This window comes from Eumetopias jubatus, unplaced genomic scaffold, assembly GCF_037043125.1.
Source record: "Eumetopias jubatus isolate StellerSeaLion01/CBP00866 unplaced genomic scaffold, mEumJub1_p1.0 scaffold_3, whole genome shotgun sequence".
NCBI lineage: Eukaryota > Metazoa > Chordata > Mammalia > Carnivora > Otariidae > Eumetopias > Eumetopias jubatus.
Genome location: NW_028274809.1, coordinates 159633840 through 159658338, shown reverse-complemented (window position 1 = coordinate 159658338; position 24499 = coordinate 159633840). Strand labels below are relative to the sequence as shown.

At 36.7% G+C, this 24499-nt stretch overlaps 1 protein-coding gene across 2 annotated transcripts in view; it reads left to right on the top strand.

Annotated features, from left to right (window-relative positions):
* Positions 1-1261: 1261 nt before the first annotated feature.
* DACH1 (dachshund family transcription factor 1) overlaps positions 1262-24499 on the top strand; it is a 424105-nt gene continuing 400867 nt past the window's right edge. For both annotated transcript variants that reach the window (XM_028107845.2, XM_088021853.1), the window contains exon 1: positions 1262-2381. In XM_028107845.2, coding sequence (XP_027963646.1) covers positions 1516-2381 — 866 coding nt within the window. In that variant the 5' untranslated portion in view covers positions 1262-1515. The remainder of the gene's footprint in view (positions 2382-24499) is intronic.

Sequence of the window (24499 nt, the reverse complement as noted above, 5' to 3'; positions counted from 1 at the left end):
AACACATTTGTACTGACATACTGAAAAGGACCTTCCCAAAATACACTGAAACTTCTCAAATATGAAAGAAAATGTGTTATTCATAAGACACACTGGCAATTAGCATTGGGTCTTAAAGGATGTGAGTGAGGATAGTTGTTTTCTATGCAAGACAGGTGAATTAATTACAGAGTTTAAGTAAGAAAAAAAAATCAGTGTTTTCTTGTTTTCCACTTTCTAAATCTTCAAGGATGCCTGATCTCTTTAAAGTCTCTAGGTAAAATAAGCATTTCTGACCTGCCTTTGGGGTGAAAGTGAAGTTATTCTGAATGATCCACACTATGGCAAGCATTTCTTTCTTTCCACACTCTATCAGGAAATAAGAAACTGAATACAGAGGATTTCATTATTCTTAAGTGACTTCAGACTGACTTTACCCCCACAATTTGAAAGCTGTCCCGGAATTTTCACTATCTTTACGCTAACAAATAATCTAATAAATAGAGTAAAACAATCAGATGCAGAAAACAGGTTTTGCTTACATGTGAATCTTCCTGAAAATAATTTCTTAATAACCATCAAGTGAGGGGATGTGTTTTCATTTATATCTTATTGCAAAAACGAGCGGAGATCTATCCTAAATCCTTGAAGGAGAGCTCAGAGCGTTCTGGCTCCTCTGTAAGTTGGCAGGCGATTGCTTAGAAGGTTTTGGAAAAAAATTACGAGTCGTCGCGGACGAAATGGAATATTAGACATGCAATCTAACGGTAGTAGAAGAGAAGTAGATCATCTCCCTCTCCTTTTCCGATCGCCACTTCTGTGTCCCCGGCTTTTCCTCTCCGTCCCTCGCATAGTTTTTTCCTTATTCCCGCCCCCTCTCCTTATTTTCTCCCTCACTCGCTTTCCCTCTGTGTCTCGCGCTCTCGGAGTGTCTGCTCCGAGTTCCTGGTTGGATAATTTGGGTTAATACTAGTGAGTGAGGTTTTTGCGGCTTCAAAGGGTATTTCAAGTTTCCGGAGCTCCTCCCCTCTGCACCGTGTGACAACAACAACTCGTCCAGCCGGCAGCCTGCACTTTTCAGCTCATTTTCTCTCTGTCATTCCCCTCTCAATCTTTGATCAATGTACTTGCCAGGGAGAACCCAAGTCCTTCAAACCTCCTCCTTTTCACCTTCATCCTTAACTTTGTGCTAGAGCGGGACCCACACAACAACAGCCGACCCTCCCCGCCCCCGCCCCCCCAAACCAGCCCCCGATCCCAGCCCCCGGAGAGGACTCGCATTTCGACTTGCGGGACACTTTTGTGCGTTTCTCTCCAGAGCGCCTCTCGCGCTCGCCCCTCCTGCACTCGCTCTTTCTTACCCTCACCTCCTTTCCCCCCCTTTCTCTCCCTTTCTCCTTCTCGTTCTCCCCTAGAGTTATTGTTGTTGTTGCCCCTTAGCTCCTTCGCCCCTTTTTTTTCCCCCTGCCCCTCCCCGGGGTGTGTGGCAACTTTTCCCCTCGCTTCTCCTTCTTCGGTTTCCCCTTATATGTGACCATGGCAGTGCCGGCGGCTTTGATCCCTCCGACCCAGCTGGTCCCCCCTCAACCCCCGATCTCCACGTCTGCTTCCTCCTCCGGCACCACCACCTCCACCTCCTCGGCGACCTCGTCTCCGGCTCCGTCCATCGGGCCCCCGGCGTCCTCAGGGCCAACTCTGTTCCGGCCGGAGCCCATCGCTTCGGCGGCGGCGGCGGCGGCGGCCACAGTCACCTCCACCGGCGGCGGCGGCGGCGGCGGCGGCGGCGCGGGCAACGGAGGCGGCGGCGGCGGCGGCGGCGGCGGCAGCAACTGCAACCCCAGCCTGGCGACCGCGAGCGGCGGCGGCGGCGGCGGCGGCGGCGGCGGCAGCGGCGGCGGCGGCGGCGGCGGCGGCATTAGCGCTGGCGGCGGCGGCGCCTCCAGCACCCCCATCAACGCGAGCACCGGCAGCAGCTGCAGCAGCAGCAGCAGCAGCAGCAGTAGCAGTAGCAGCAGCAGCAGCAGCAGCAGTAGCAGCAGCAGCTGCGGCCCCCTCCCCGGGAAACCCGTGTACTCGACCCCGTCCCCAGTGGAAAACACCCCTCAGAATAATGAGTGCAAAATGGTGGATCTGAGGGGGGCCAAAGTGGCTTCCTTCACGGTGGAGGGCTGCGAGCTGATCTGCCTGCCCCAGGCTTTCGACCTGTTCCTGAAGCACTTGGTGGGGGGCTTGCACACGGTCTACACCAAGCTGAAGCGGCTGGAGATCACGCCGGTGGTGTGCAACGTGGAACAGGTTCGCATCCTAAGGGGACTGGGCGCCATCCAGCCCGGAGTGAACCGCTGCAAACTCATCTCCAGGAAGGACTTCGAAACCCTCTACAATGACTGCACCAACGCAAGGTAAAGAGCGGGGGGCAGCCCCGCTGCCCGCGGTCCCTTCCCTCCCGCCTCCTCACCCTTCCCTCGCTCCCTTCCTGGCGCCGCTTGCTCCGCGCGCCCGCGAGCCGCGCGCCCTAGAGAGCACGGCCCTCTCCTCCCGTTCCTTGAGGCTCGCCAGCCGCTCCCGGCCCTCTGAGAAGTTGGCACCTCACCCTGCCCAGATCTCGCTCTTCCGCCCGGTCCGCACCATGCTCGCCTGGGCGCAGGGGCTTGGCTGCTGTGGGACGCGGGAACCCCAAGCCTCGGGGCGGAGGGGGCGGGAAGGAGGAGGACGGTGCGTTTCCAGGAGCCACGGCCCCCTTCCTGGGCCGCGCCAGCGTCTGGAGACCCCTCTCAGCGCGGCCGCCCGAGGGTGTGCTAGCTCCCTTGGGCCCTGATTCCACCGCGAGCCGAGTGGCACCGACGGGGCCGGTCGGCGGCGCCGAGCGGCGTCCCGGGGCGGGGAGAGGTCGTGACCCTGACTGCAGGGTTCGGGAGCGGGAGTGCGCGCCCCGGGTGAGGGGCCGGCAAGGAAGCCGCTGGAGTGGGCCGCTTCGGGGCCGGGAGGGGAAAGACCTCCGAGGCCGAGAGGCCCGGGACAATCCCGAGGGACCCGCAGCGAGCTCAGCCCCAAAGCCCTGAGGGGAAGCCCGCTGAGGGGAGGGGTCTGTGTGTGCGCGCACGTGTGCGTGTGTCCGCATAGGAGCTTGTGCAAAGGAGATAAAGGGGTACGTTAGCCCCGGGGCAGATACGAGGGAACCAGCAGGTTTCCTTCTGTAGGGGGAGGTGACCGGGTGCCTGAGACTCTTGGAAGCTGAGCTGGAGAGATGGGGAAGGAAGACTAAAGCGCACACCCTCTTTCTCTCCATACTGTTTTTCTTTTCTTCTTTCTTCTTCTGCTTTTTTTTTTTTTTTAAGGTTAGTAGCTCACGCGATAAGCAGGTGCAAGCTTTGCATTGGGATATTCTGCAGACCTGAATGCCCTGTGCCCTGGCTACCACAGGCCGGCAAAGCGCGCGAACCCTGGAGGCCGGGGGATCCGGTGCCTGGCTGGACCGGTTTTATGCTAATGAACGATCACTGGGGGAGGATCTACCGAGAGGGGGCGGGAGTGGGGTAACTTGTCAGTTTCGGGGTAGAAAAATCATTCCACCCGCTTTCACAGTTCCGCCTTGTACCCCGTTCAAAGCAGAGGGAAAAGTTGAGATGCCAGGAGAAATAGAGCAGGGAAAGTTGGATACCAGAAGCGGGCGCGTGGGAACTGCGCGCAAAATTTGCGCAGAGACTTCGGTACCCTCCAAACAAGTTTTAAGACTGAGAGAAGGAACGGAGTTGTACTGTCTTAGGGTGTGTGTCCCCTGGTAGTGCTAGGGAAACTGAGGTGGGAAGGAAAGAGGGTAGGACGAGACCAGAAGGAAGCAGGGGTGAAAAAGCCCCTGGCTATGTCTTCCTTGGAAGACTTCTGGCTAGTGCCCAGGGAAGGCTGTAGGACGAAAAAGGCTCCAACTCCAACCCTGCAATTGTCTTATTCTGACCTAACTAGAAACTTTTCCTTGTTTGTTTGCCATTCTTTGCATGGGGGCATGGGTGTGGGTCTGGGTTTTGAACCTCCATTTCTATTATTTTTGGGTGAATGCTGAGAGCTCGTGCATGTGTGTAGGCGCGCGCACGTGCCCAAGAGTATGGACAGGTGGCAGTAAAGATTGAGGGGTAATCTTGATCACTAAACCTTTCCCGAGATAATTGGAGTCCTTGGACGTCCAGACGATAAAATATTTGCCAACAACCTTTTGTTAAAACTACTCGAATCAGGCAGAAAATTGTTAGAGTTGTTATAAAGAATGCTAGCCTAAATTTGAAGCCAGTTCAGATATGATTGTTATAAAATTGTCTACTTATCCAGTAAATTGGTGAAGAGCTACTGTTTTTCTCTATAGTAATCAAACCACTCTGCTCCTGAAATCTCTTTGTGTGTTTCTTACAGTACATACTGTGCTAGATAATTAATGACCATTTCACGTAACACACACAACAAAAATAGCTAGAGAAAACTTCCTTCAATGACAACGTTATAATCAACGTAAAGCAGGTAGTGTTAATCTCTTACAATTATTCCCTTGATTTTTTTTTTCTGAAATTTTCGCTTAGAGTTTGGAATTGAAGTCTTCGCTATATGGTTGGAGAATATTCTTAAAGTTATTAACAAAAATGTTTTAATTAGTTTTTTTCCCCTGAGGTTAACAATAGCTCTGGAGTTTAAACTTTCACAGAAGGATAAGTTAGATCCAATAGAACTGTTCTATCCCTTCAAAAATATTTCATCAATACTCTAATTACACCTCAATCACCTGGTCTTAATACTTTACAAGTAAGTGTGTTATTCTAAAACTCAATTTCAGGTTATTTTTAAGTTAAACGTGGTAAGTTTGTTGATTTTTCTCTTGCATTTTGATCTTTTATCAACTACAAGGCTTACTCAAACCTATATACATGCAAATACTGCAGTCATTGACCTTAGAAGATGTGTAATTGGAGATCTCTACCTAGGTTTTCCTAACCTTGCCACTAACTAAAAAAATAGAAAACTTATCATTGAACTCTCTCCCACCAAAACATACTGTTTACATTGTAGTATATTATTATCTTTAATGATAATTACAAGTGTTACTGTCTTTTTTCTTAACTTTGAAAGCCATACCTACAATATTTTGCATCTTGAATTTACAAAACTAAGATTACTTTTTCCATTCAAGTCCAGTTTACGCCTTTGCTGTTAAGATCCTTTTTCATTCACCTAGGTATATTGATTTCTTTCATTCTGGTCTCTTTCTCCTCTGGCTATTGAAGAGACTATCTAAAGGAATAATTTATGCGGAAGATAGGACAACTGGGCAGAAAGGCAAACTATATAAAATACTATATACATAGTGTGCAAGAAACATCAAATCTTAGCACTCTCATCTTTTTACAGAACATACATCTAATTCTGTCTCTTAATAGCATTTAGATACCAGAGAATCTGAGAAACCAAAATGATGTTAAAGGAAAAAAAGGTTCATAAACTTGCTCAAAGTGGCTCACTAAGTTGGTGACAAACCTTAGAGTGGGTTTAATTTGCTTGGGGCTATTGCATCAGTATGCTATCTATAAAAACTAGAATAAATGTTGAAGCCATCTGTCACTACCACAAGGAGATGAAACAGAGACTATCACCTGCTTGATAGTAAAGCTAAAAGTAAGAGTTTGAAAAATGAGAGAAAATGTCAGGAAATATATTTAAAAGTTGTTAAAGGACAGAGTCTGACTTTGATCAGCTTCCTCCAGTTATTATTTTTAAACTAAACATTAGTTGCATGAACTTGGCTGGTGCAACAGAGGTCACTTAATTAACTGGTAACCAGTAAACAACAACAACAAAAGAGAAGTATTTATGTACATGGGCAAGTCTGTGTTTGTATGAGTCAGTAGCTTGTTTGTAGATTTGGGTTAGGACTCAAATTTTCTGGTGAGTTCAGGTAATAAAAGGTGACTCTGCTGTATTTTGTTATCTAAAATGTTTATTTTCTGAATATTGCCAGAGGGTGATTTTGTCTCAGGATCTTTCAAACCAGATTATGATTTAGGTCTTATGTAGCCCTAGATTTGTGGAGTTTTTTAAACTTAAATAGATTCCAGTTAATTTTATCAGACATTTTATATGCATATATATATATTCACGAACAGTATTCTTTTGTCTTAAAAGTCAATGCCATCCATAGACAGCAAATTGAAAGACTTTCCAAGTCTTTTTTGCCCAGTAGTAATATATGGATGCAATTTTAGCTTAAAAAGTATAAAATATTTTCCAATTCTTGGCTCTGTTTTTTTGTCAGGACTTTTAATAAAGATGGCAAACTGAACCAGTCTATATTGAACATTTCCCCCGCTGCATGTTTTTCAATGGCACGGACTTGTGCACTTCTTCTGCATTGGTAATAGAAAGTTTCAACACAAATACAGATTCACTTCTAACAGATAATTACAATAGTTGGCACAGATAAATTAAATATTACTTCAAATGAAGAGAGACTATGCTTTTGAAGTTTTTGTATTACAGCTGATTAATGGCTCCTATAGAATCTAATGTTTCATTTTATAACATTTCCTAAAAAATATGACATAATTAGAAGAGTAAGGCCTAACATATGAAAGTTTAAGTTTGGTTCCACCACTTATTTCTGTATACTTTTAAAACGTTAGTGAATTACAGTTTAATAACTAATACATAAACAAAATCTAAGAATATTCTGACCTAAGATTTACCTTGGTCAAATTATACTGCCTTAATACAGATTCTTGAGTTATTTGGGTATTTTTCAAACCTGTTGTTTTTCTTGGAGTTAGTCTCAAATAATACATGTAGTCACTATGGTAAAGAGTGCACATAGTTATGAAGATGGTTTACTTTCTGAACTCCACAGATGACTAGTTAATGTTCTGAGGTACTTATTTTGATTGCTCATAGGATATTTTATTTTGTGAAGCTGCAAATATTATGTAAAATAAACAGGCTATTTTGTTTCAGAGTTCCCTTCCTTACATAAATTGTTTGTATCACATTTAATACAGAATTTGTAAACCTTCGTCTTATTAGTCCAAATCTGCTGTTATTTTTTGTTTAATCTACATTTCACGGAAGTTGCATATAAATTACTGAGACCAATATTAGCCACTCTCCTTTTGCCTCAGTACCTCCCCCCAACCTCCTGAGATGTGACACCCAATATTGATTAAAGTCTTGGCTGGATTTGAGCATAAATCACTCTACTCTTTGGTGATTTACCATGTGTGATTCACCAGCATACGAAAACATAATATGCTTTATTGTTTCTCATTTGATGTTTTGTTTTTGGAATGTAAGTAGCATTTGTAAATTAGCTTAATGTGCAACGAAGTAGTTGTTATTTTAGGAACAATTTGTGTTTTGACTATCAATTAGTATTATTTTATCTTTCCAAGTTATTTTATTAAATTGTTTCACACAATTGCCTTTGTTAATCAAGTAAAATAATCATTTAAATTGCATTGTATTAGCAACATAGAACCCACGTATTGCAAAATACAATAAGAAATGCAACTCTCACAGGTTGTAAACTGTTTCTCTTTGAATCTTTGAAGAAATTAGTTTGAAGTAAGCCTTCTAAATAGGTGCAGGTGAGTCTTCTAGATTTCGCTAAACATTTTGATTTTAAGGTTTTTGTTACTTGGTTCTTTAAAAAAGTTAGAGCTGGCCTGAATTTTATCTTTTAGGAATTTCATTTTCAGATTGTTCACAGGGGAAGAAAAGTCACATCAAGTTATAGGCCTTTAAAATGACAGGGACTGTAAAAAAGTTGATATTAACTCTTTGGGTATTTAAATATGTAATTAAGACAAAATTTTATCATTTTATGTTTCAATTGTTAAAAGAATAGAATGACCTTGCCATGTACCAGCATGTGCCATTCTCTTTACTACTGAGTTACTGCATTGTGATTGGTCAGTTATGTATATACATATATACATGTGTATTATTGTTTAAATGCTACAACTTAAACATCCTAGCTAAGAATACTTTAAAAATACATTTATATTTATATTTTTAGACTTTGAGACTGCATTAAGGGACTTCTTTTCCATTATATTTGTTATGTTCAATAATTTATTTTTTAATGAAGAAAACTCTGAATTAAAAGCCCACGAAATGGGCTCAGATAAGTGTTATATAGAAGGCTCTGATCTTCACATTTATGTGTTTCAGGCATAGCAGCGGCTCTGTGAGCCCACATTGTGCTCAAATTCCTTTACTTGTCTTCTTTTCAATTTGTCTGAAGTGTTTCCAGTCAAAAGTAATTTTTGCTGCAGTGACTGTCTTTCAAAATAACTTTTAATTGTTGATACATGCTTTTTAGTATATACCACAGTACAGAAATGACTTCATTCAAATAGTGAGGTTAGTTTACCAAATTATTTCTTTGGAAAACAAGAATACCAAGATTAGTATATTTATATTTGGTCCAGTAATTAGTTGTTATTAGATTAACTGGGGGGTCACTTTATTTTGATGTACCTACTTACTTTGAGAAAGTTTCTAAGAATTTTTAGAGTGTGTGTATTATAGTTCATGATTAACTTAATATTTAAATGTGCAAATGACTATGAACAGAATTTCTATCCATTCAGTATAAATTAGGCAATCAATCAATGAAATCTTATTGTTTTTCAAAGTAATGATAGAATTAAAATTAGTTGAATAAAATAGTGGATAATTGTCAATTTATATATGTAGTCCTATATGTGTGTGTGTGTGTGTGTGTGTGTGTCTGTGTATGTGTAATCATATAAAGAAAATAATTCAAATCACTACTTGATCCAAAACCAGGGACCTTGAACCAAGTACACTTTAAATTTCTTGTGTATTCTGACTTGGATTTACTTTATATGCTAAGAGGATTCTAATTGACCCATTTAAACAAATTCATCTGTAGATTTTTCTAAATTGGATATTGAAGTGGCCAATGACTGAATTTTGTTAAAGGTGTGGCCCTGTTGCTTTCTGATTCAAATTAGCTTGGAGCTGGGCCAGGCTATCAAGCAGGGATTCTTTTACACGTTTAAATGTACGTGACTTGAGTGAAAGTTGTCAAAGACAACTTACTAAACTGGAAAACTCACTATATCATTATTTAATTCCTCTTATAATTTTGTGCTTATAAGTATATTGATGTTTCTAATACTATACAGCACAGCAACACACTGAATAGCTACTTGCTTTAAAAAAAGTTTTAGAGAGCAGTGATTTAAAAAGAAGACAGCTTAGCTGAAGCATCTAAAACATATTATTATATAAGATGAATATAATACCTGGAATGCATTGCATGTTTCTAGGAGGAAGTCAAAACTATTTACTATGATCTGAAGAACATAAATGCAATTTAATGTAAGTAGACTTATACTAATCCTGCAGTGGATTTTGAAAGTAGTATATGTTTGACCAAAAAAAAAAAGTGGATATGCTTTTCAGGCATGATTTTCATAAAGCAATAATGAAATAGGCAACTAAGTATATTGGTTACTTTTGGTTAGTAACATTGAAGAATTGGAGAATGTTTCTTTTCCTTAGAATAAATGAATGGAAAGGTAAACAGTGTTGTTCTATACTATCAAATGTTTCTAAATAATTACATTGCTCTTCCAATAACTACCAGAGAAAAATAATACTTTTTTTCAAGGACAAACAAAACATACTCAGGAAAGAAAGAGTACTATTTGAAAGGGAATTATTTTATGGATGCACATAGAGCATTTGCAGTAAATACTTGCTAATTCAATTTAAGGGATACTGGTCATTGCTTAAGGATAGATAATAAAAATAAATCTTTAAAATATGTTAATCAAGAAATACTTTATTATATTCACATATCAAGCAGACCAAGTATTTTGTTAAAATCTTAAACTGATTGTATTCTGAAATTTTATTAATAGCAACAGTAAATGAACTATATTATTCATAGCCCTATATTATGTATGAACAAAGCAAATCACTGAAGGTGTAACAAATCTTTGAACCCATCACAGCTCTGCAGAAATATACTGTTATATCCAAAAGTGTTAATTCCCATTCTATATTTAAAACATCTTGGAAATAATACTTATTTCGTGAGTTAGGCAATTTATAGTTTAATAGGGCCTTTGGATTTTAAATAAATAATTTAGAACACTTTTAATTGTCCTATTACCAGTCACACATTTTATACTCAGATAGATGTCCTTCTGTATGCAACAAGTGTAAAATTTTTATCAGTACTTTAAAGGTCTTTGTGGTGGATATCTTTGTTTATATTAACCTTAGCCCGTTTGTAGTGTATGTTTTTATTCTTAAATATTTATAATATCTTTGTTAGAAAAGCTTTCACGTATATGTATATGTGTGTATGTATTCTCTCTCTCTCTGTCTCTTCCTCTCTCTCTCTCTCTCTCTCTCACACACACACACACACACACACACACACACACAGACAGACTTGTAGGAGCTAGGGCCGTAGGACCACCAATTTACCAAAAAACTGACTTTAATTTTGCTTGAAATTCTTGAAATTCTCTTGAAATATAAAATAACACTGAAAAAGAGATTCTACTTTACTGAATGACAACAGAAAATATATTTAAAATTAATTTTAGCATGAAAGAAGTAATTTATACTTGTGTTTTCAAATACAATTATAATAAACAATGTTACATGGTTATTAGGACCGTGATTAAAAACTTACCTTAATTTTCCTATACCTTTATGTTTATGATAACTAAAATGTATTTTTAATTCTCTATGGAAAATATTTATATCAGAGAATTATCTTACTTGTATGAAAAAGATGTTAAGCTATTAGGTACTAGAATCTGTACATTATAGAATAACATTTAATGTGCTTGATGTCATTGCTCCATTTGTGTTATTAGTTTATTTCATTGCTGCTTGCACTTTGGAGCAAGCATATCCTCTAAAATTAGTGGGTAAATGATAGGAAAACAATTTCATAACTTAAAAAAATGATTGCTCTTCTAAAAGCTTTGCCATCAATGAGATGAGTTAGGAATGAGGTCAATGGGTTAATCCGCGGGTCTACATAAGAAGATGTGTATTACCACTTCTTGCAGTGGACTGTAATTGTCTTTGAAAACACCTGGTAGAGGTCCAGTTAAATTGAAATCAATTACTTTCTCAATCATTCCATGGCATTTGTCAAGTCATTACATCATTGGGAAAAGTGCAAGAATGCATGCATTGTGTGTGTGTGTGTGTGTGTGTGTGTGTGTGTAAAGTAGAAAGGAGGTTATAAAACAGTGATTACTTAAAAAATTCTGCCTCATCTAAAGCCTATGGAATTAAAAAAAAACTTGAACATAATAAATACAAAATGATATTTGGTAAGAAGTTCGTCTTTGCATTTTGTTATCTAAAAACATATTCAATACTACTTATTGCATTATCTGGTATGCATATATATTTATAAGTAAGTAAAAATGATTTCAAAATGTTTTATCACTTGTGAGCTCTGACACCTTTATGCTTACCCTCTAAGAGCCTTCTGACAACTGCATATTATAATCAAAGATGAATATATGTCTGCTGTTCACTGATTTTTTTTTCTTCACACCATTGATAGTACATGCAGATTTGAACTTGTAGCCAGCAACAGTGCTTCCATGCTTCAAATTGCCAAAAGACCCCCAGGGATAGAAACTTGACCTGCTTTTATGAAACCATAGAATTACATTTATACAAGTTACCCCATGGGAAAGAAATGAACTGATCCCAATTCAAACCTTAATATTGGAGCCTTCTGGGTCAAATTTGATTTTTCTTTCTGTTAACACCTGTTTGGCTACCAAATTTAGTAACTAGATATTCTTAGGAAATTTTAAAAATATTGTTCATAAGTGACACTTCACAGGTAAGCCAAAGTGCCATCAAAATTTTACAGCTATTCAAGTTTTCACATGGGATTAAGATGTTACTTTTTAAAATAAAATATCTACCTTTTAAATATATATCCTAGATATAAGTAGCTTAAACATAAATTTGTTTAATTGGACATTTATTTTGTACTTTTTATTAATTTCCCTTCACTGAAGAGTCAGCCCAAGTAGGGGAGGAAACTTTTTTTAGGGAGTCGTTCTCTGTGATAACATTACAGAGTAAGGATTTTTAATGGATATATTTAATTTTCTTAGAATCACATTTTAAAAGGTTATATTCCATATTTTATTTTTTTGTTGGACTAAAAGCAGAAAGCTGCTTTTGCCACTAATAGCAACAAATGAAGGTGGTCAGTGATAAATTGGATACATAAAAGCTATTCCTGTTTTAGTTGGATGTACTTTAGTTATGTGGATGGGCCTGAGTTGGAAAACTTAAGTTAATCATCTGTTCAAAATAAAGAGGAATTGAGTTTGCTTAATCTCTGTAATATGAAAATGCTATATCACATATATATATATACAAAACAGATAATGAATATAAATTGATAGGGTTATAATATCTCTTTGCTTATAACTGATGGTATTAAATGACCATCGTTTAGGCTACAGACACACTTCTCCACATAGAATGACTTGTTCTCAATCTTACATACACAGAAACACTTTATAAAAGGTAAAGCAACATACATACACTTATACCCCTACTCAAATATCTGCAATTATGATGTTTGAATAATTTCATGATAGTTTTTTGGAACTGAGGTTAGGATGTTACTTTCCCAATTCAAAATTAAAAATAATTTTGAATAATTTTCGCTTCTTTTTTCACTTAGCTTTGATAAAACCATTTGGATAATTGGTTATATTCCTGCAAGAACCAAACATAAAAATTCCTAGTAAGAATGCTTATAACAAATCAGTTCTTAGAGTAGGGGAAAAAAACCTTGAAATTTCCAGTGGAAAGTATAGTATTTGTCTTACTATCAGAAGTCATGATGATCAAGGAGAAAATATTTAGAGTTTTAAACATGCGTTGTTTTTTTCTTTCCTGTTGGCTGATGTGTGGCAAAAAAAAAAAAAAAAACTTGCTTTCACATACTAACATTTTTCTGCATTGTCTTTGACACTTGAATGAAGCTGAAAAATTAAATCAATTATTTGGATGTTCGCTAAGATCACTTTGATGCCATATTTATAAAATATCAACATTTGATTAAATATTTAACTTGAAAGTTTGACCCAACTGGTTTGATGATGATTTAACATGGCTCTTGCTTTTCACTTTCTCTTACTGTGATGAAAGGAAGGAAAGGAGGTAGATCACATGATCCAACCACATTATGCCTGTTCTTAAAAAGAATCTAGTTCAGGAGAGACAACCTATTCTGACTTTTGTAATGGTGATAGTATGAAGTTTCTATGACCTTTTTTGTCTTCCTGTGGCACTTTGCTGCTCTATTTCCAATAATGATTGATGGTATACCACGTGAACTACAAAACAAAACAATTAACCTTAAAAAAATCTTGCTATAAAATGCATGAAAGGAGAGATGGAACCTTTATATTTTAGGTAATTCTCTATGAGTGCAGTAATCCTTGATATTGGTACAAGATCCTACATCATACTTAATATAGGAAGCCTTCCAACGCCAAAGAAAATTTCATCTTCTTAAATATCTTTGTCATCTAAATTATCCGCATAAGAATCCTGTTCTTTTTTTTTGTAGAAACTCCAGTGAAATTGTGCATGAAAATATAAACACTTACCATGAAATTTAACAGATTCAGAACAAACTAGGTTTTTGAGCTGTTGAGATTCAGATCAGATTCCCCAATTTCAACAGTATGAAAATATAATATTTTAAGATGTATTTTGTTCCAAGTTTAGGAAATAAAATTAAAAATGGTATATTTGATCTGGAGTAACTTCTTAGCTTTTTCTTTTGGGGAGTAGGTTAAATAAGGGTCCGTGACAGGGATGCTGTTTGTTTTTCACAAAAGTTGTTTGTGATTTCAGGTACTCTTGGGAAATCTCTTGATCAGATTCACATCTGTTCCTGTCAAAGTGGGTGCTAAGATACCGGTCACCCAGCAACCATGTCCAAGAGGGAATTGGGCCGATAATAACTTCAAAAAGGAATGACAGATGCTAGATTAGGATGAAAGACAAAACGCATGAAAAATGAGCTTGTTAGAATCAAAAATTTGTTCAAGCACCTTTATGCAAATTAAATGAATATTGAATATTTGCATGCAGTAATTTCTACTTTTTCATTTGATTGAAAAGAAAAGAATAGTGCATTTAAACTCACAAAGGTGATTTCTTTCTTTTGTACTCATCAACATACAAAGCCAAATCTCTTTTTAAAAAAATCAGATAAGCCACCTGGGTTCTTATATCTGTGCTAAGTATGTTACAATGTTTTTCTTACAACAATGGTACTCTTTGGGACAACTTAGTTTATCTAATTGTTTTCATAGTAAACAGTCTTGTGTGAATTAAGATTATTTTAGATGAATATAAATCCATTTCTTGCGAAAGCATTTCAAAAGTAACCTTATCCTATTGTCCTTGAAATTGGTTAATGTACATTAATAAAAGATCACTCAAGATGAGTTCACACCAAAGGCAGAGGCTTCTCATTGACTGGTTAAGTAACAATGCATTAAAGTAAAGCACGGTAGCATCCCTGAAATGAAAAGTAGAACAAAAGATCTCTTCAACATTTAAGATGCTTTTTGATACATTACTAGTTTTTCTATTGAATTGTTCACATACTAATCAGAATTTAGAAGGGCCTCATAAAGTATAGTGATTGAGAGAGGTTTCTGAGTCTTGGTTTAGCAATGTCTAATGTGGTCACGTAGAGAAATTGATTTTCTTCAGAAATTAATTAATTTTTCATATCGCCCTAAGCTGCAGTTAAAAAGAGTGCATACTTGTCTGTTTTTTCCAGAAATATTGCCTAATCATATTAATACCATTGCCCCAAGGATGAAAAGATAATTGTACAAATGCATTTGGAAATATGTATCACTGAGTATTTATGATTAAATTATGCAAATGACCCAGCTCTCATCCTTTCCAGACCCAGATTGTCTAATTAGGATTGATATGCTGAATAGATGTTCCAGAATTTGAATACAAGCATGTCCAAGGAGCAGAAAATTGGAAATGACAAGGCTGAAATCCAAAGAAAAGTGTCTTTCGTTTCTATACTTTGTTAATGTGCTGTTAGCAGTTGAAGGTTTTTTTTCAGTCCCTTTGGCTATTTTGTGACTCATATGTCCTATTAGAAACAAGTATGCAAAATGAATTGAACCTTAGCAAATAGCGTTTCATTTCTATTTGGTGCTTCTTTAAAAATAATAATCCCCTGGCCATTCAAAGAGAACATCACTATTAAGTTGCTTCCAACAATGGAAACTTGTCCTTAATTGAGTGACTTTTTTCTTTTAAAACTTCCTCTTACTTGGTATCATAACTTTCTTTCAAAGCTAGCTCTCCAAACTTAGTGGTATACCAACCAATGCAGTATTTTCCAGGATATGCTTTCTTGAATCCATGGTCCATTCATTTATTCATTCATTCATTTGTTTACTTAAATACCTATCTTTTTATATTTGGAGAAAATTGTTGAAGCAACAGTTCTGATTATGAAAAAAAAAGCAGCATTTTAAACATCACGATGTTTGAATTTGAGGTCCTCAGCAGGCTTTCTCCCTCATTGATCACATTCATTCATCTTAGATGGAGGGGTGGCCGTGAGGGGCTAGGAAGGGACTGAACTGTCAGGGCTCCAGTCTTTGTTGAGCAGCGGGTAGTCACTGCCTCTGAACTGGCCTGGCTCCTGCTTTCCATCTGCAAGATGATGGATTGCTATGTTTAATACATTTCAGCTTTTGTCTGTCATAGTGTGGACAGACAGTACTATCAGTGATTTCAACAGTGATTAAGGAACCAGTTCAAACCACTCCTATTGGCCCGACAGCTTCCAGGAATGTCTGATGAAATGCACTCATTGGTACTCTGACCATGTAAATGTGTAGCTTAACTAGGCAGAGATTGTACACTCGTGCAGACCCCACAGAGAATTTTACTAGATTCCGTATCCACTTTAGAACGAAATTACAGGAGACAATGTCGTAAGAACATTTTGGGTCTCCAACTAAAATATACGTCCCAAGTGGTCCCAAGTTAAGATAAATTTGAACTCTTTAAATAGTAACAACATGTGCTTAATGTCAGGACTGTATTTTGTAAACTATGATGTCAGTTGTTATCCCCATCAATATTGAGCTGTTTAACTATATTGGGAGGGTAGAATGTGAGGACTATGTTAAAGCAGTAAGACATGACATGGCATGTGCTATGCTGAGATTTGTGGAGCTATGGGTACTTTGTGGTTCACAAGTCCAGAGAGTGAATGATTTCAGCAACCAGAAAGCCACTATGTACCAGCTCAGTATTTTCCCTTGAGTGTCTTATTCTATTTATAAAACTGGTGCTAAGAAAATACAATTAACTAAAGGAAAAGAAAATATTCTGTTAAGCCATTAGTAACATAAGCAAGGTTTTATTTGGAGAATTGGACTTATATCTAAATAAACTGAATTTTACTAATTCTATTATAGCATACTAAATGTAATGCAATTTATAATGTAAATTTTTAAATGCATTATAAACATGGAGTTTTAATTCTCTTAAATATATAATTATCAAATACTAATCCAGCCAAAGTTTTGAAACAAAAATCTAGATCAAGAAAAACCACTTGCTTTCAACTGATCTCTTTTAATAGGGAAGATGAAAGAAAAAGTTTTGATAGTTAATAGAAGAGATCCAATGAAAAAGAACTCCAGATCCCAGACTGTATTTTCCTTTACTGATATGGTTCTTATACTGCAAAATTTTCACCTGAGATCCCTTCAGTAAAGGTTTCTGGTTTCAAATATGTGATTACAAATATGCAAACATGCACATCACACCACAAATACACACATACACACACACACCGTATTTTTTTTTTTTTTAACTAGTTCAGTAGCTAAATATGCTGGCATTTTAGCATTGCTGATTTAGTAATAAGGACAGGTGGTGCTCTACCTCCTGGGAGAGTTATAAAAACATTCATATATTTTGCAAATTATTTTGTTCTTTGTTTTATTTTAAGCCCTGTTTTATGGAAACAATGTTCAGCTTAAAAATTGTGCATTCATTCAGCATATTCTAAAGGAGTCATTTGTCAGAGTTAATCAAGGGTAGAGTTCTTAGTATACTTTTGTACAGAAATTACATCACTGAGCTTAAGTAAATCTGGATTTCTTAATCAAAGCTATTCACAATTTATATAACACATATGCAGTGAAATAATGTACTACCCCTCAACATTTTTTGTTCTGCATAATCACGCTAATGTGTGGCTGTCAAATCTTTAGTTGTAGAGTATTGCACATTCATTTACTGCATCCATAGTGTGGGTGGGGGCAGGCAGGGAAGTGGCAGAATGCTTATTCTTTTAGAAAAAGATGAGGTGTAGGGGGCAGCTATTATCCTATGAAATCACTGTGATGTACAGAATCTCTATTAAGTCAAAGGCAAATGCATGGTGAGGCTACTAGAGTTAAGATTCCTGGCTCTGAGCTCTCAGCAGCAGAATGAATGGAAGGAAGAGGTGTCAAGTAAATACTCTGTTAGAAAGTAGAACTGATTCATGGAATGGCCCTACCTTACCCTGCTATATTCTCTCCCTTAGCTATTTGTTAATGAATTTTAAGGAGGTCAGTAGAGACTTAAGATAAAGGACCTGGCTGCGGGATAGACCTTAATGAGAGGAAAGGAATGCTTGTACCATATATATGCTATAGACATTTCCCCCTCAAAATATATTATAGATAATATAACTGCTTGCAAATTTACACGTGTTTTTTATCCATAGGTGAATCTTTCTGGGCTATTCAGAATTGGATCTTGTGTAACACTGGGAGTATAATTGTGTGTGTGTGTGTGTGTGTGCGCGCGCGTGCACGGCATGTGCGCACACACTCGCAGGCATCTCCACACGTACATGATAGGTTGCCAACCCTTGTTATACACATTGTTGGTCTTATGTTTAGTTAGACACCATAATTACAAGGTAATACAAGTCATTTGTCTTACTATGGTTAAATAAAGAAAAAAAGTGTGTGCTAGAAATGAAATGAATGAGTTTCTCATGAAGCTCAGTGAACAAGTTTGCTGTCTGCAAATGTCCCAGAGTGAAGGAGTATTAGAATCCCCTTTAATCGATCCATCCATCTCTAGCCATGGTGTGAGCTCACTGGCTTCTGCATCTGTCCACGGCAGCCCTGGTCTTAGCTATTACTGCTTGGTAGATCCATAGATTGGGGGAAATAAGGAGTGAGGCCAGCAGGTTCAACTTCTTATTTCTCAGTAGCTTCCTATAACGATTCTACCTCTAATGAGGTGAATTACTACTGCATGAAAAAGGAGAAAAAAGGGTTTTGGCCATCTTAGCTAATAAATCACATTGACTGCATGGCTGATCAGATCAATTGTGCATAAATCAGTGCCTTAAAGAGTTTTAAACTAAGATTCTACCAAAGACCAATCGATCTCCTGGCTTGTGTAATGGCATGGTCTCTTGCCCATAGCAAACTGAACAGGAGTCCACAATATTGAGACTGTTAATATGCTGTCAAATGTTGAAATGAATGTTTTCAGATCTCAGCAGCATGGGTGAGACAAGTAAAACAGTTACGACTGTGTTGAGTCAACTGACAGATACATTTTTGTCTTCTCTAGTTCACTTTTGTTAGTTAGGTTAGCAAGAAAATTTAATTCTCAAGACATATATGAAAACTCAGTTTTGAAGGCTTTATTAACAAGCATAATTTGGGAGAACTGTTCCTCACAGAAATATTATAGTATTATTTCCAAAAGAAATTATCATGAGAATCCAAGAGAAGTATTTCATGACCACAATAGCTATAGATTTGAGATTTACTCATCTAAAGACAACTTGGAGTCATGAGAACAATCAGGAAACTTGATTTCAAGTTCTGGTGATACCAGTTGCTTGCTGCAAGATGGATTAGTCAACTGGAACCTCCATATTGTCAAATGTAAAATAGGGATAATGAAGATAACTTTTCTATTTATTTCAAAAGAAAGTTGTGAGAATAGGAATGTGATAATAGTTATTTGAAAGCACTTCAGAAATGGTACGGTACTTTTCAAGAGTTGTTACCTCTTTAGAATTCTCAATAATTACTTTTTGTTATTGAGATATAATCTACATATAACATCCTATAAGTTTAAAGTGTAGAATTATATACTTCAAAGTTGCTAAGATACTAGATCTTAAACGTTCTCACCCAATTATGTTTTTAAACTCCTTTTACCAGAACAGCTTACAAAAGCATAAAGAATAATCTACTTTGGTTCTTGCTGTCACACTTTTCACCTCTTTTTAAGGAAGTAACAGTGAAATCAACAATTAAAACAAAGAATTTGTGAATTTTGAAAAATTACAGTCTTTTTATAAATATAATATTTATTAAAATTTTATTGGCATTGACTTTCAAATAATGGTTAACATGGTTAACCATTTTGAATAATGGTAAACATGATTAAATCTTTGAAAAGCAAGAAAAGACAAAATATAGCCATAGCATATGAAAGGATAACTTACTTTATTTTGCAGAGAATGACATTCAATATCTTCAGTAACTGCCATGCAATTCTCTGTGAAAGCAGAGATTCCAAAGGAGTTTAAACCAGCTTTTTTTTCCTTTTTCCTTATGCTAAAGTGGGTACTATTGAAACTTGGATTTCTTTTTAATTTGACTAGAGCATTCTATTATAGTTAAGTCTCTAGGATTTTCTTAAACCAAATGCATAATTTATAATTATTCTTTATGGAACATGTTAAAATTCCCCAAATGATTATTTTTTCTGTAGTCACCTGTTTTGAAAATAAATTTGGGATAGACATTCAAGCATCTTAACATAAAATTTGGTGTCTGCCAAGTATTTTGTGAACTCATCAATATAATACAATGTTCCCTATTTCAGTATACCATTGTTCTGCTTTTGTTTGTAGATTTATGACAATGTCTTGACATTTTTGTAAATTATGTAACACACATTGTTTCTTCCTTGTTATATTGTGAAATTTAGTAGGTTGTTGAAATTGGATCTGATTGATTTTCTCCTTGGCATTTGTCTACAAAAGCATTTCATGTCTAAAATTCACAAAAGGAGGAGAAATCCAGGTGGATTTCTTTTGCTGCATTTTTTCCTTTATGTCGACAGAGTTTTAAAATATTTGTAATCAACTGTTAACAGTTTTAAATAATACTATATAGGTTTTTGCTGATAGAGGATGATCTGGCTATTTCTTGAACTCCTTAATTCACTTAAAAACTTGAGTAAGTTTAATTTCTGGTGAATAATAATTACCTCACTGGGATTATTATAGAGGATTATGTTGCATCTATTGTTGTTAAACTCTCAGGTATTTTCTGGCATATAGTAGACACTCGTTATAAGTGTAATTGGCTTTTTAAAGGAATTCTTGTTTGCATATTACTGAATTATAATAAAATATTCTTATGAGATTCTTAATTTTAGAGCATTTTGATTATGATCAAGAAATTAAAGCATGAACAGAAGTGTTTTAGATTTTTATGTAGAAATAAAAAAACAAAATAAAAGTGTAGTTAACATTAGTCCTTAAATAGAGTACGAGGTATCTTTACTTCCTAAATGTATCACATGTTCTTGTAGTACATAAAGCACACATGTTTAAACTTTGCATATGTTACACACATAATTTCATAAGATTGAAATTTTATCTTTATTTCAATTATTATTTTTTTTAATTTTTTTATAGATTTTATTTATTTATTTGAGAGAGAGAATGAGATAGAGAGAGAGCACGAGAGGGAAGAGGGTTATTTCAATTATTATTAATTAATGTTTATCAGATTAATTATGAAAGGTCACCAAATACATAATTTTTGAAGTACCTAAAATTCTAATTGAGTGGCCAGACCAAAAATAAGAGTTCAAAATAAGATGCTGTTCATAACACATCAATGACAAGAATTATAGCTACCATTATTTGTGATTATTATTTGTTAGAGATAAGTGTGTTCAGTATGATATCTCTTTCTGTTCCACTCCCGTTAGCAGCCAGAGGAGGCAGGTTCTATCTATGGTTTTAAAGAACGATCAGGGGCGCCTGGGTGGCTCAGTTGGTTAAGCGACTGCCTTCAGCTCAGGTCATGATCCCGGAGTCCTGGCATCTAGTCCCACATCAGGCTCCCAGCTCAGCAGGGAGTCTGCTTCTCCCTCTGACCCTCTCCCCTCTCATGCTGTTTCTCTCTCTCTCACTCTCTAATAAATAAATAAATAAAATCTTAAAAAAAAAAAAAGAATGATCGGGCCACCGAGGATCAGATCAGTTAATTAACTTGCCCATGATTACACAGCTAGTGCATAGCAATTGAAGGGAATAGAAGTGAAGCAATTTAATTTTAGAACTTTATTTTCTATATTATATTTTTTTATTCAAATAATAGTTAACCAATGACTCTAATATAGATTATATTTGAAGATTATAGATTATTTGGAAAAAAGAGTGCTAATACACTTTTTTGAAAAATATTCAAGATGTATGTGTGTGCTCTGTGTCAGTAGCAATTTAACAATTTTATAGGAAAACTTTAATATTGTTTATAATTCTAAGAATTTTAGGAACATTTTTTACAGTGAAGAGTAGAACAAGCCAGTCGTAATTTATTTCTTTATGAGAAATGAAGAAGTGACATTTTTATATCCATTAGCATTGTCAATTAATTTTCATCATCTCTTTAAGAGATAGAAACCTATTGTATGCTCTTTCAAGTACAAAAGTATATTCTCTTACTCCCTTTTTATTTCTTCAATCTTGCTACAATGTATTTTTAAAATTCTTGAGTGCATTATCATCAAAGGGAACCTTACCAAATAGCCAACCATGTAGTGAGGTCAAATTTTACTCATAAGATAAAACTTAAAACAATTGCAGTATTAATTTATTAAACTAATTCACGCCTTCAGATCAATGGTTGTTGGTAGGGAGAAAGAAATACATAAGAATAATTGGGTTGTAATCCATTGTAATTCCAGTTCTTTCCTGATAGAGTCTAATTCAATCTCTATGCCTGTTTTACAGTTCCACTGAGTACTATTGTCAGAGTAAGCCACTCCTGTTACTTAAAGATAATCATTCCTAGTGGTTACAAATAGGTTATTTTTAGAAGCTGGAAATTCATTCATCTGGGCATATAGTTGGGATTTAAACCTTAGTTGTGTAGTACAAAAGGCTACTATTGGCACAGTTTTACCAATAACTTCCTGGTTTTTAAACTGGAGAGTAGCCATGGAAAGTTTGGGGTTGGGTCTGTTTTCCCTCACATTTTTTGGAATAAGCTTCATCATCCCATCTCAGTTACCTACCTGGATGCCTTCTTCTGTCCAGGTAGTTTGCTATTCTTTTCGATCCTTAGATCTGTATTTTTTTTTTTTTTTCTGCAGCAGAAAAGGTACTTTGATATTTTGGCATCCTCATACTACATATGAAGAACTTGTTGTTTATCAGATTGGCACATTTCTGTGATGTGCAAATTCCTTGGTAGGTAGGGTATGTGCATCACTTTGCTCGTTTTTGTTTATTCCCTTTAATCAAGTGTGGGAAATAATGTTTTTTTACCAGGGAATTATTATGTGTGGGAAGTGATGGAACTCTTGTTCTAGGATATCTACAGTTAAGGTAAGGAATTAATTGTGGTAGAGCTAAATATGTTGAATTTTTCTATTAATGTTTAGTGTCCCATCAAAGTCTTGCATGTTGAAAAATTGCATAAATCGAGACAAAAGGGTATCATTTATCACTAATTCAGGAGAGAAGGTATAGTGTTTATATATAATACTTAGCAATGATGCCTATATTTGTAATGGTTGTTTGCTGAATTACATCAAATGTGTGTTGAAAACGTGGCATGTGCCTTGATGTTTCTAAAGATTTGCAGAGATTCATAACTGAGTTCATCAGTGGACTAATTACAGTGCATTTCCTTTGCCACCTTTCCATCCCTGCCTTGTCCATTCCTGTCCAGGATGATTTGAACTATGTCATTTCAAACTAACAATATCATGTGAAAGAAGTAAATTCGTGGAAAACCTCAGTAGTTCTTTAAAATGTTAATTTGAGGGGCATGTGGGTGGTGCATTCGGTTAACCATATGACTCTTGGTTTCGGCTCAGGTCATTATTTCAGGGGCGTGGGACTGAGCCCTGGGCTCGGGTCCATGCTCAGCACAGAGTCTGCTTAAGTTTCTCTGTCCCTCTCCCTGTGCCCCTCCCCCCAAGTAGATAAATAAGCCCTTTAAAAAAATGATAATTTTAAGCATACCCAAATCACTCAGTTTTAAATTCTATTTGTTTGTGCTCTTGGGAGTGTCAAACCTACTTCTTCCTTTGTAACTTTTAGTGCTAAGATTCAGGTGAGGGACTTTTCTGTGAAACGATAAGGATGCACTGAAGGAAGAGTGCCGTTTTCACTTCCTCTAGAGACTCCTGCCTTAAAGATCTAGCTTTGTCCTTTTTCTCCTATGAAGTTTGATTCTTTGCATTTATGAATTCCCTAGAGCAGTAGTCCTACCTCTTTGCGAACAGTATGCTCATTTAAATGTTTATAAGGAATAAATGTGTCAGGTTTAAGCAATGGGCAAAGTTGACTATATCTTCTCAATACATGTATCTTTCTAAATAACCCTAATACAATGTGTCAACCACGCACTTTTTCTTTGGCTCAATATACTGTCTCATCCAGGAGCACTGCAGTTGGCTGTTGGTATACAGTATATTGAAACTGAAATGATCTTTACTTGTATGTGTCTAAGGAATAAAAGTTTCTTGAAGAAATGTGAATTTCACTGTAGTGCGGCAAATTTGGAATTTAGAGTACTGTTGTTTTTCAAAATCGAATAGCATCCTAGGAGCATCATGCCTATACTTTAGATCACTTTCAGGTAATGTAGGACAGTTAAAAAGGAGCTATACACATTTTTCATAGTGTAGTAGTTTTAATATCGGAATGATAGAAGTGCTTCTAGTCCACTAACTGTGAAATGTTATTGAGAATTAAGAATCCCTTTAAATGAGATATGTCTCACTTGAACACTCACCTTGTTAAGCCAGTATCCTAACAAAACACCCAGAAGTCCTCAACAAGTCAGAATAGATAGATAGCTTTTGATTGGGAGATCACTTTTCAGCCTGTTATCAACCATGCTGAGTAAATTGTAAGAGAAATACTTTAAAATTTAACTTTGAATAATGGATGAGTATATGCAAAATATCTCCCCTGTTTTGTTTTGTTGTGTTTTTTTTTCTCATCTCCACCAGCAATTCCTCATAATCCTTCAATTCTTTATCATCTTACTTCCAAGTCTCGTTGGAACTCATGCTCTTCTTCCACTTCTCACTTTACTCCACTATCAGTGTCCTCTACAAAATTTGCATCATGGGATGGTTTTTCCTTTTCTCTTAT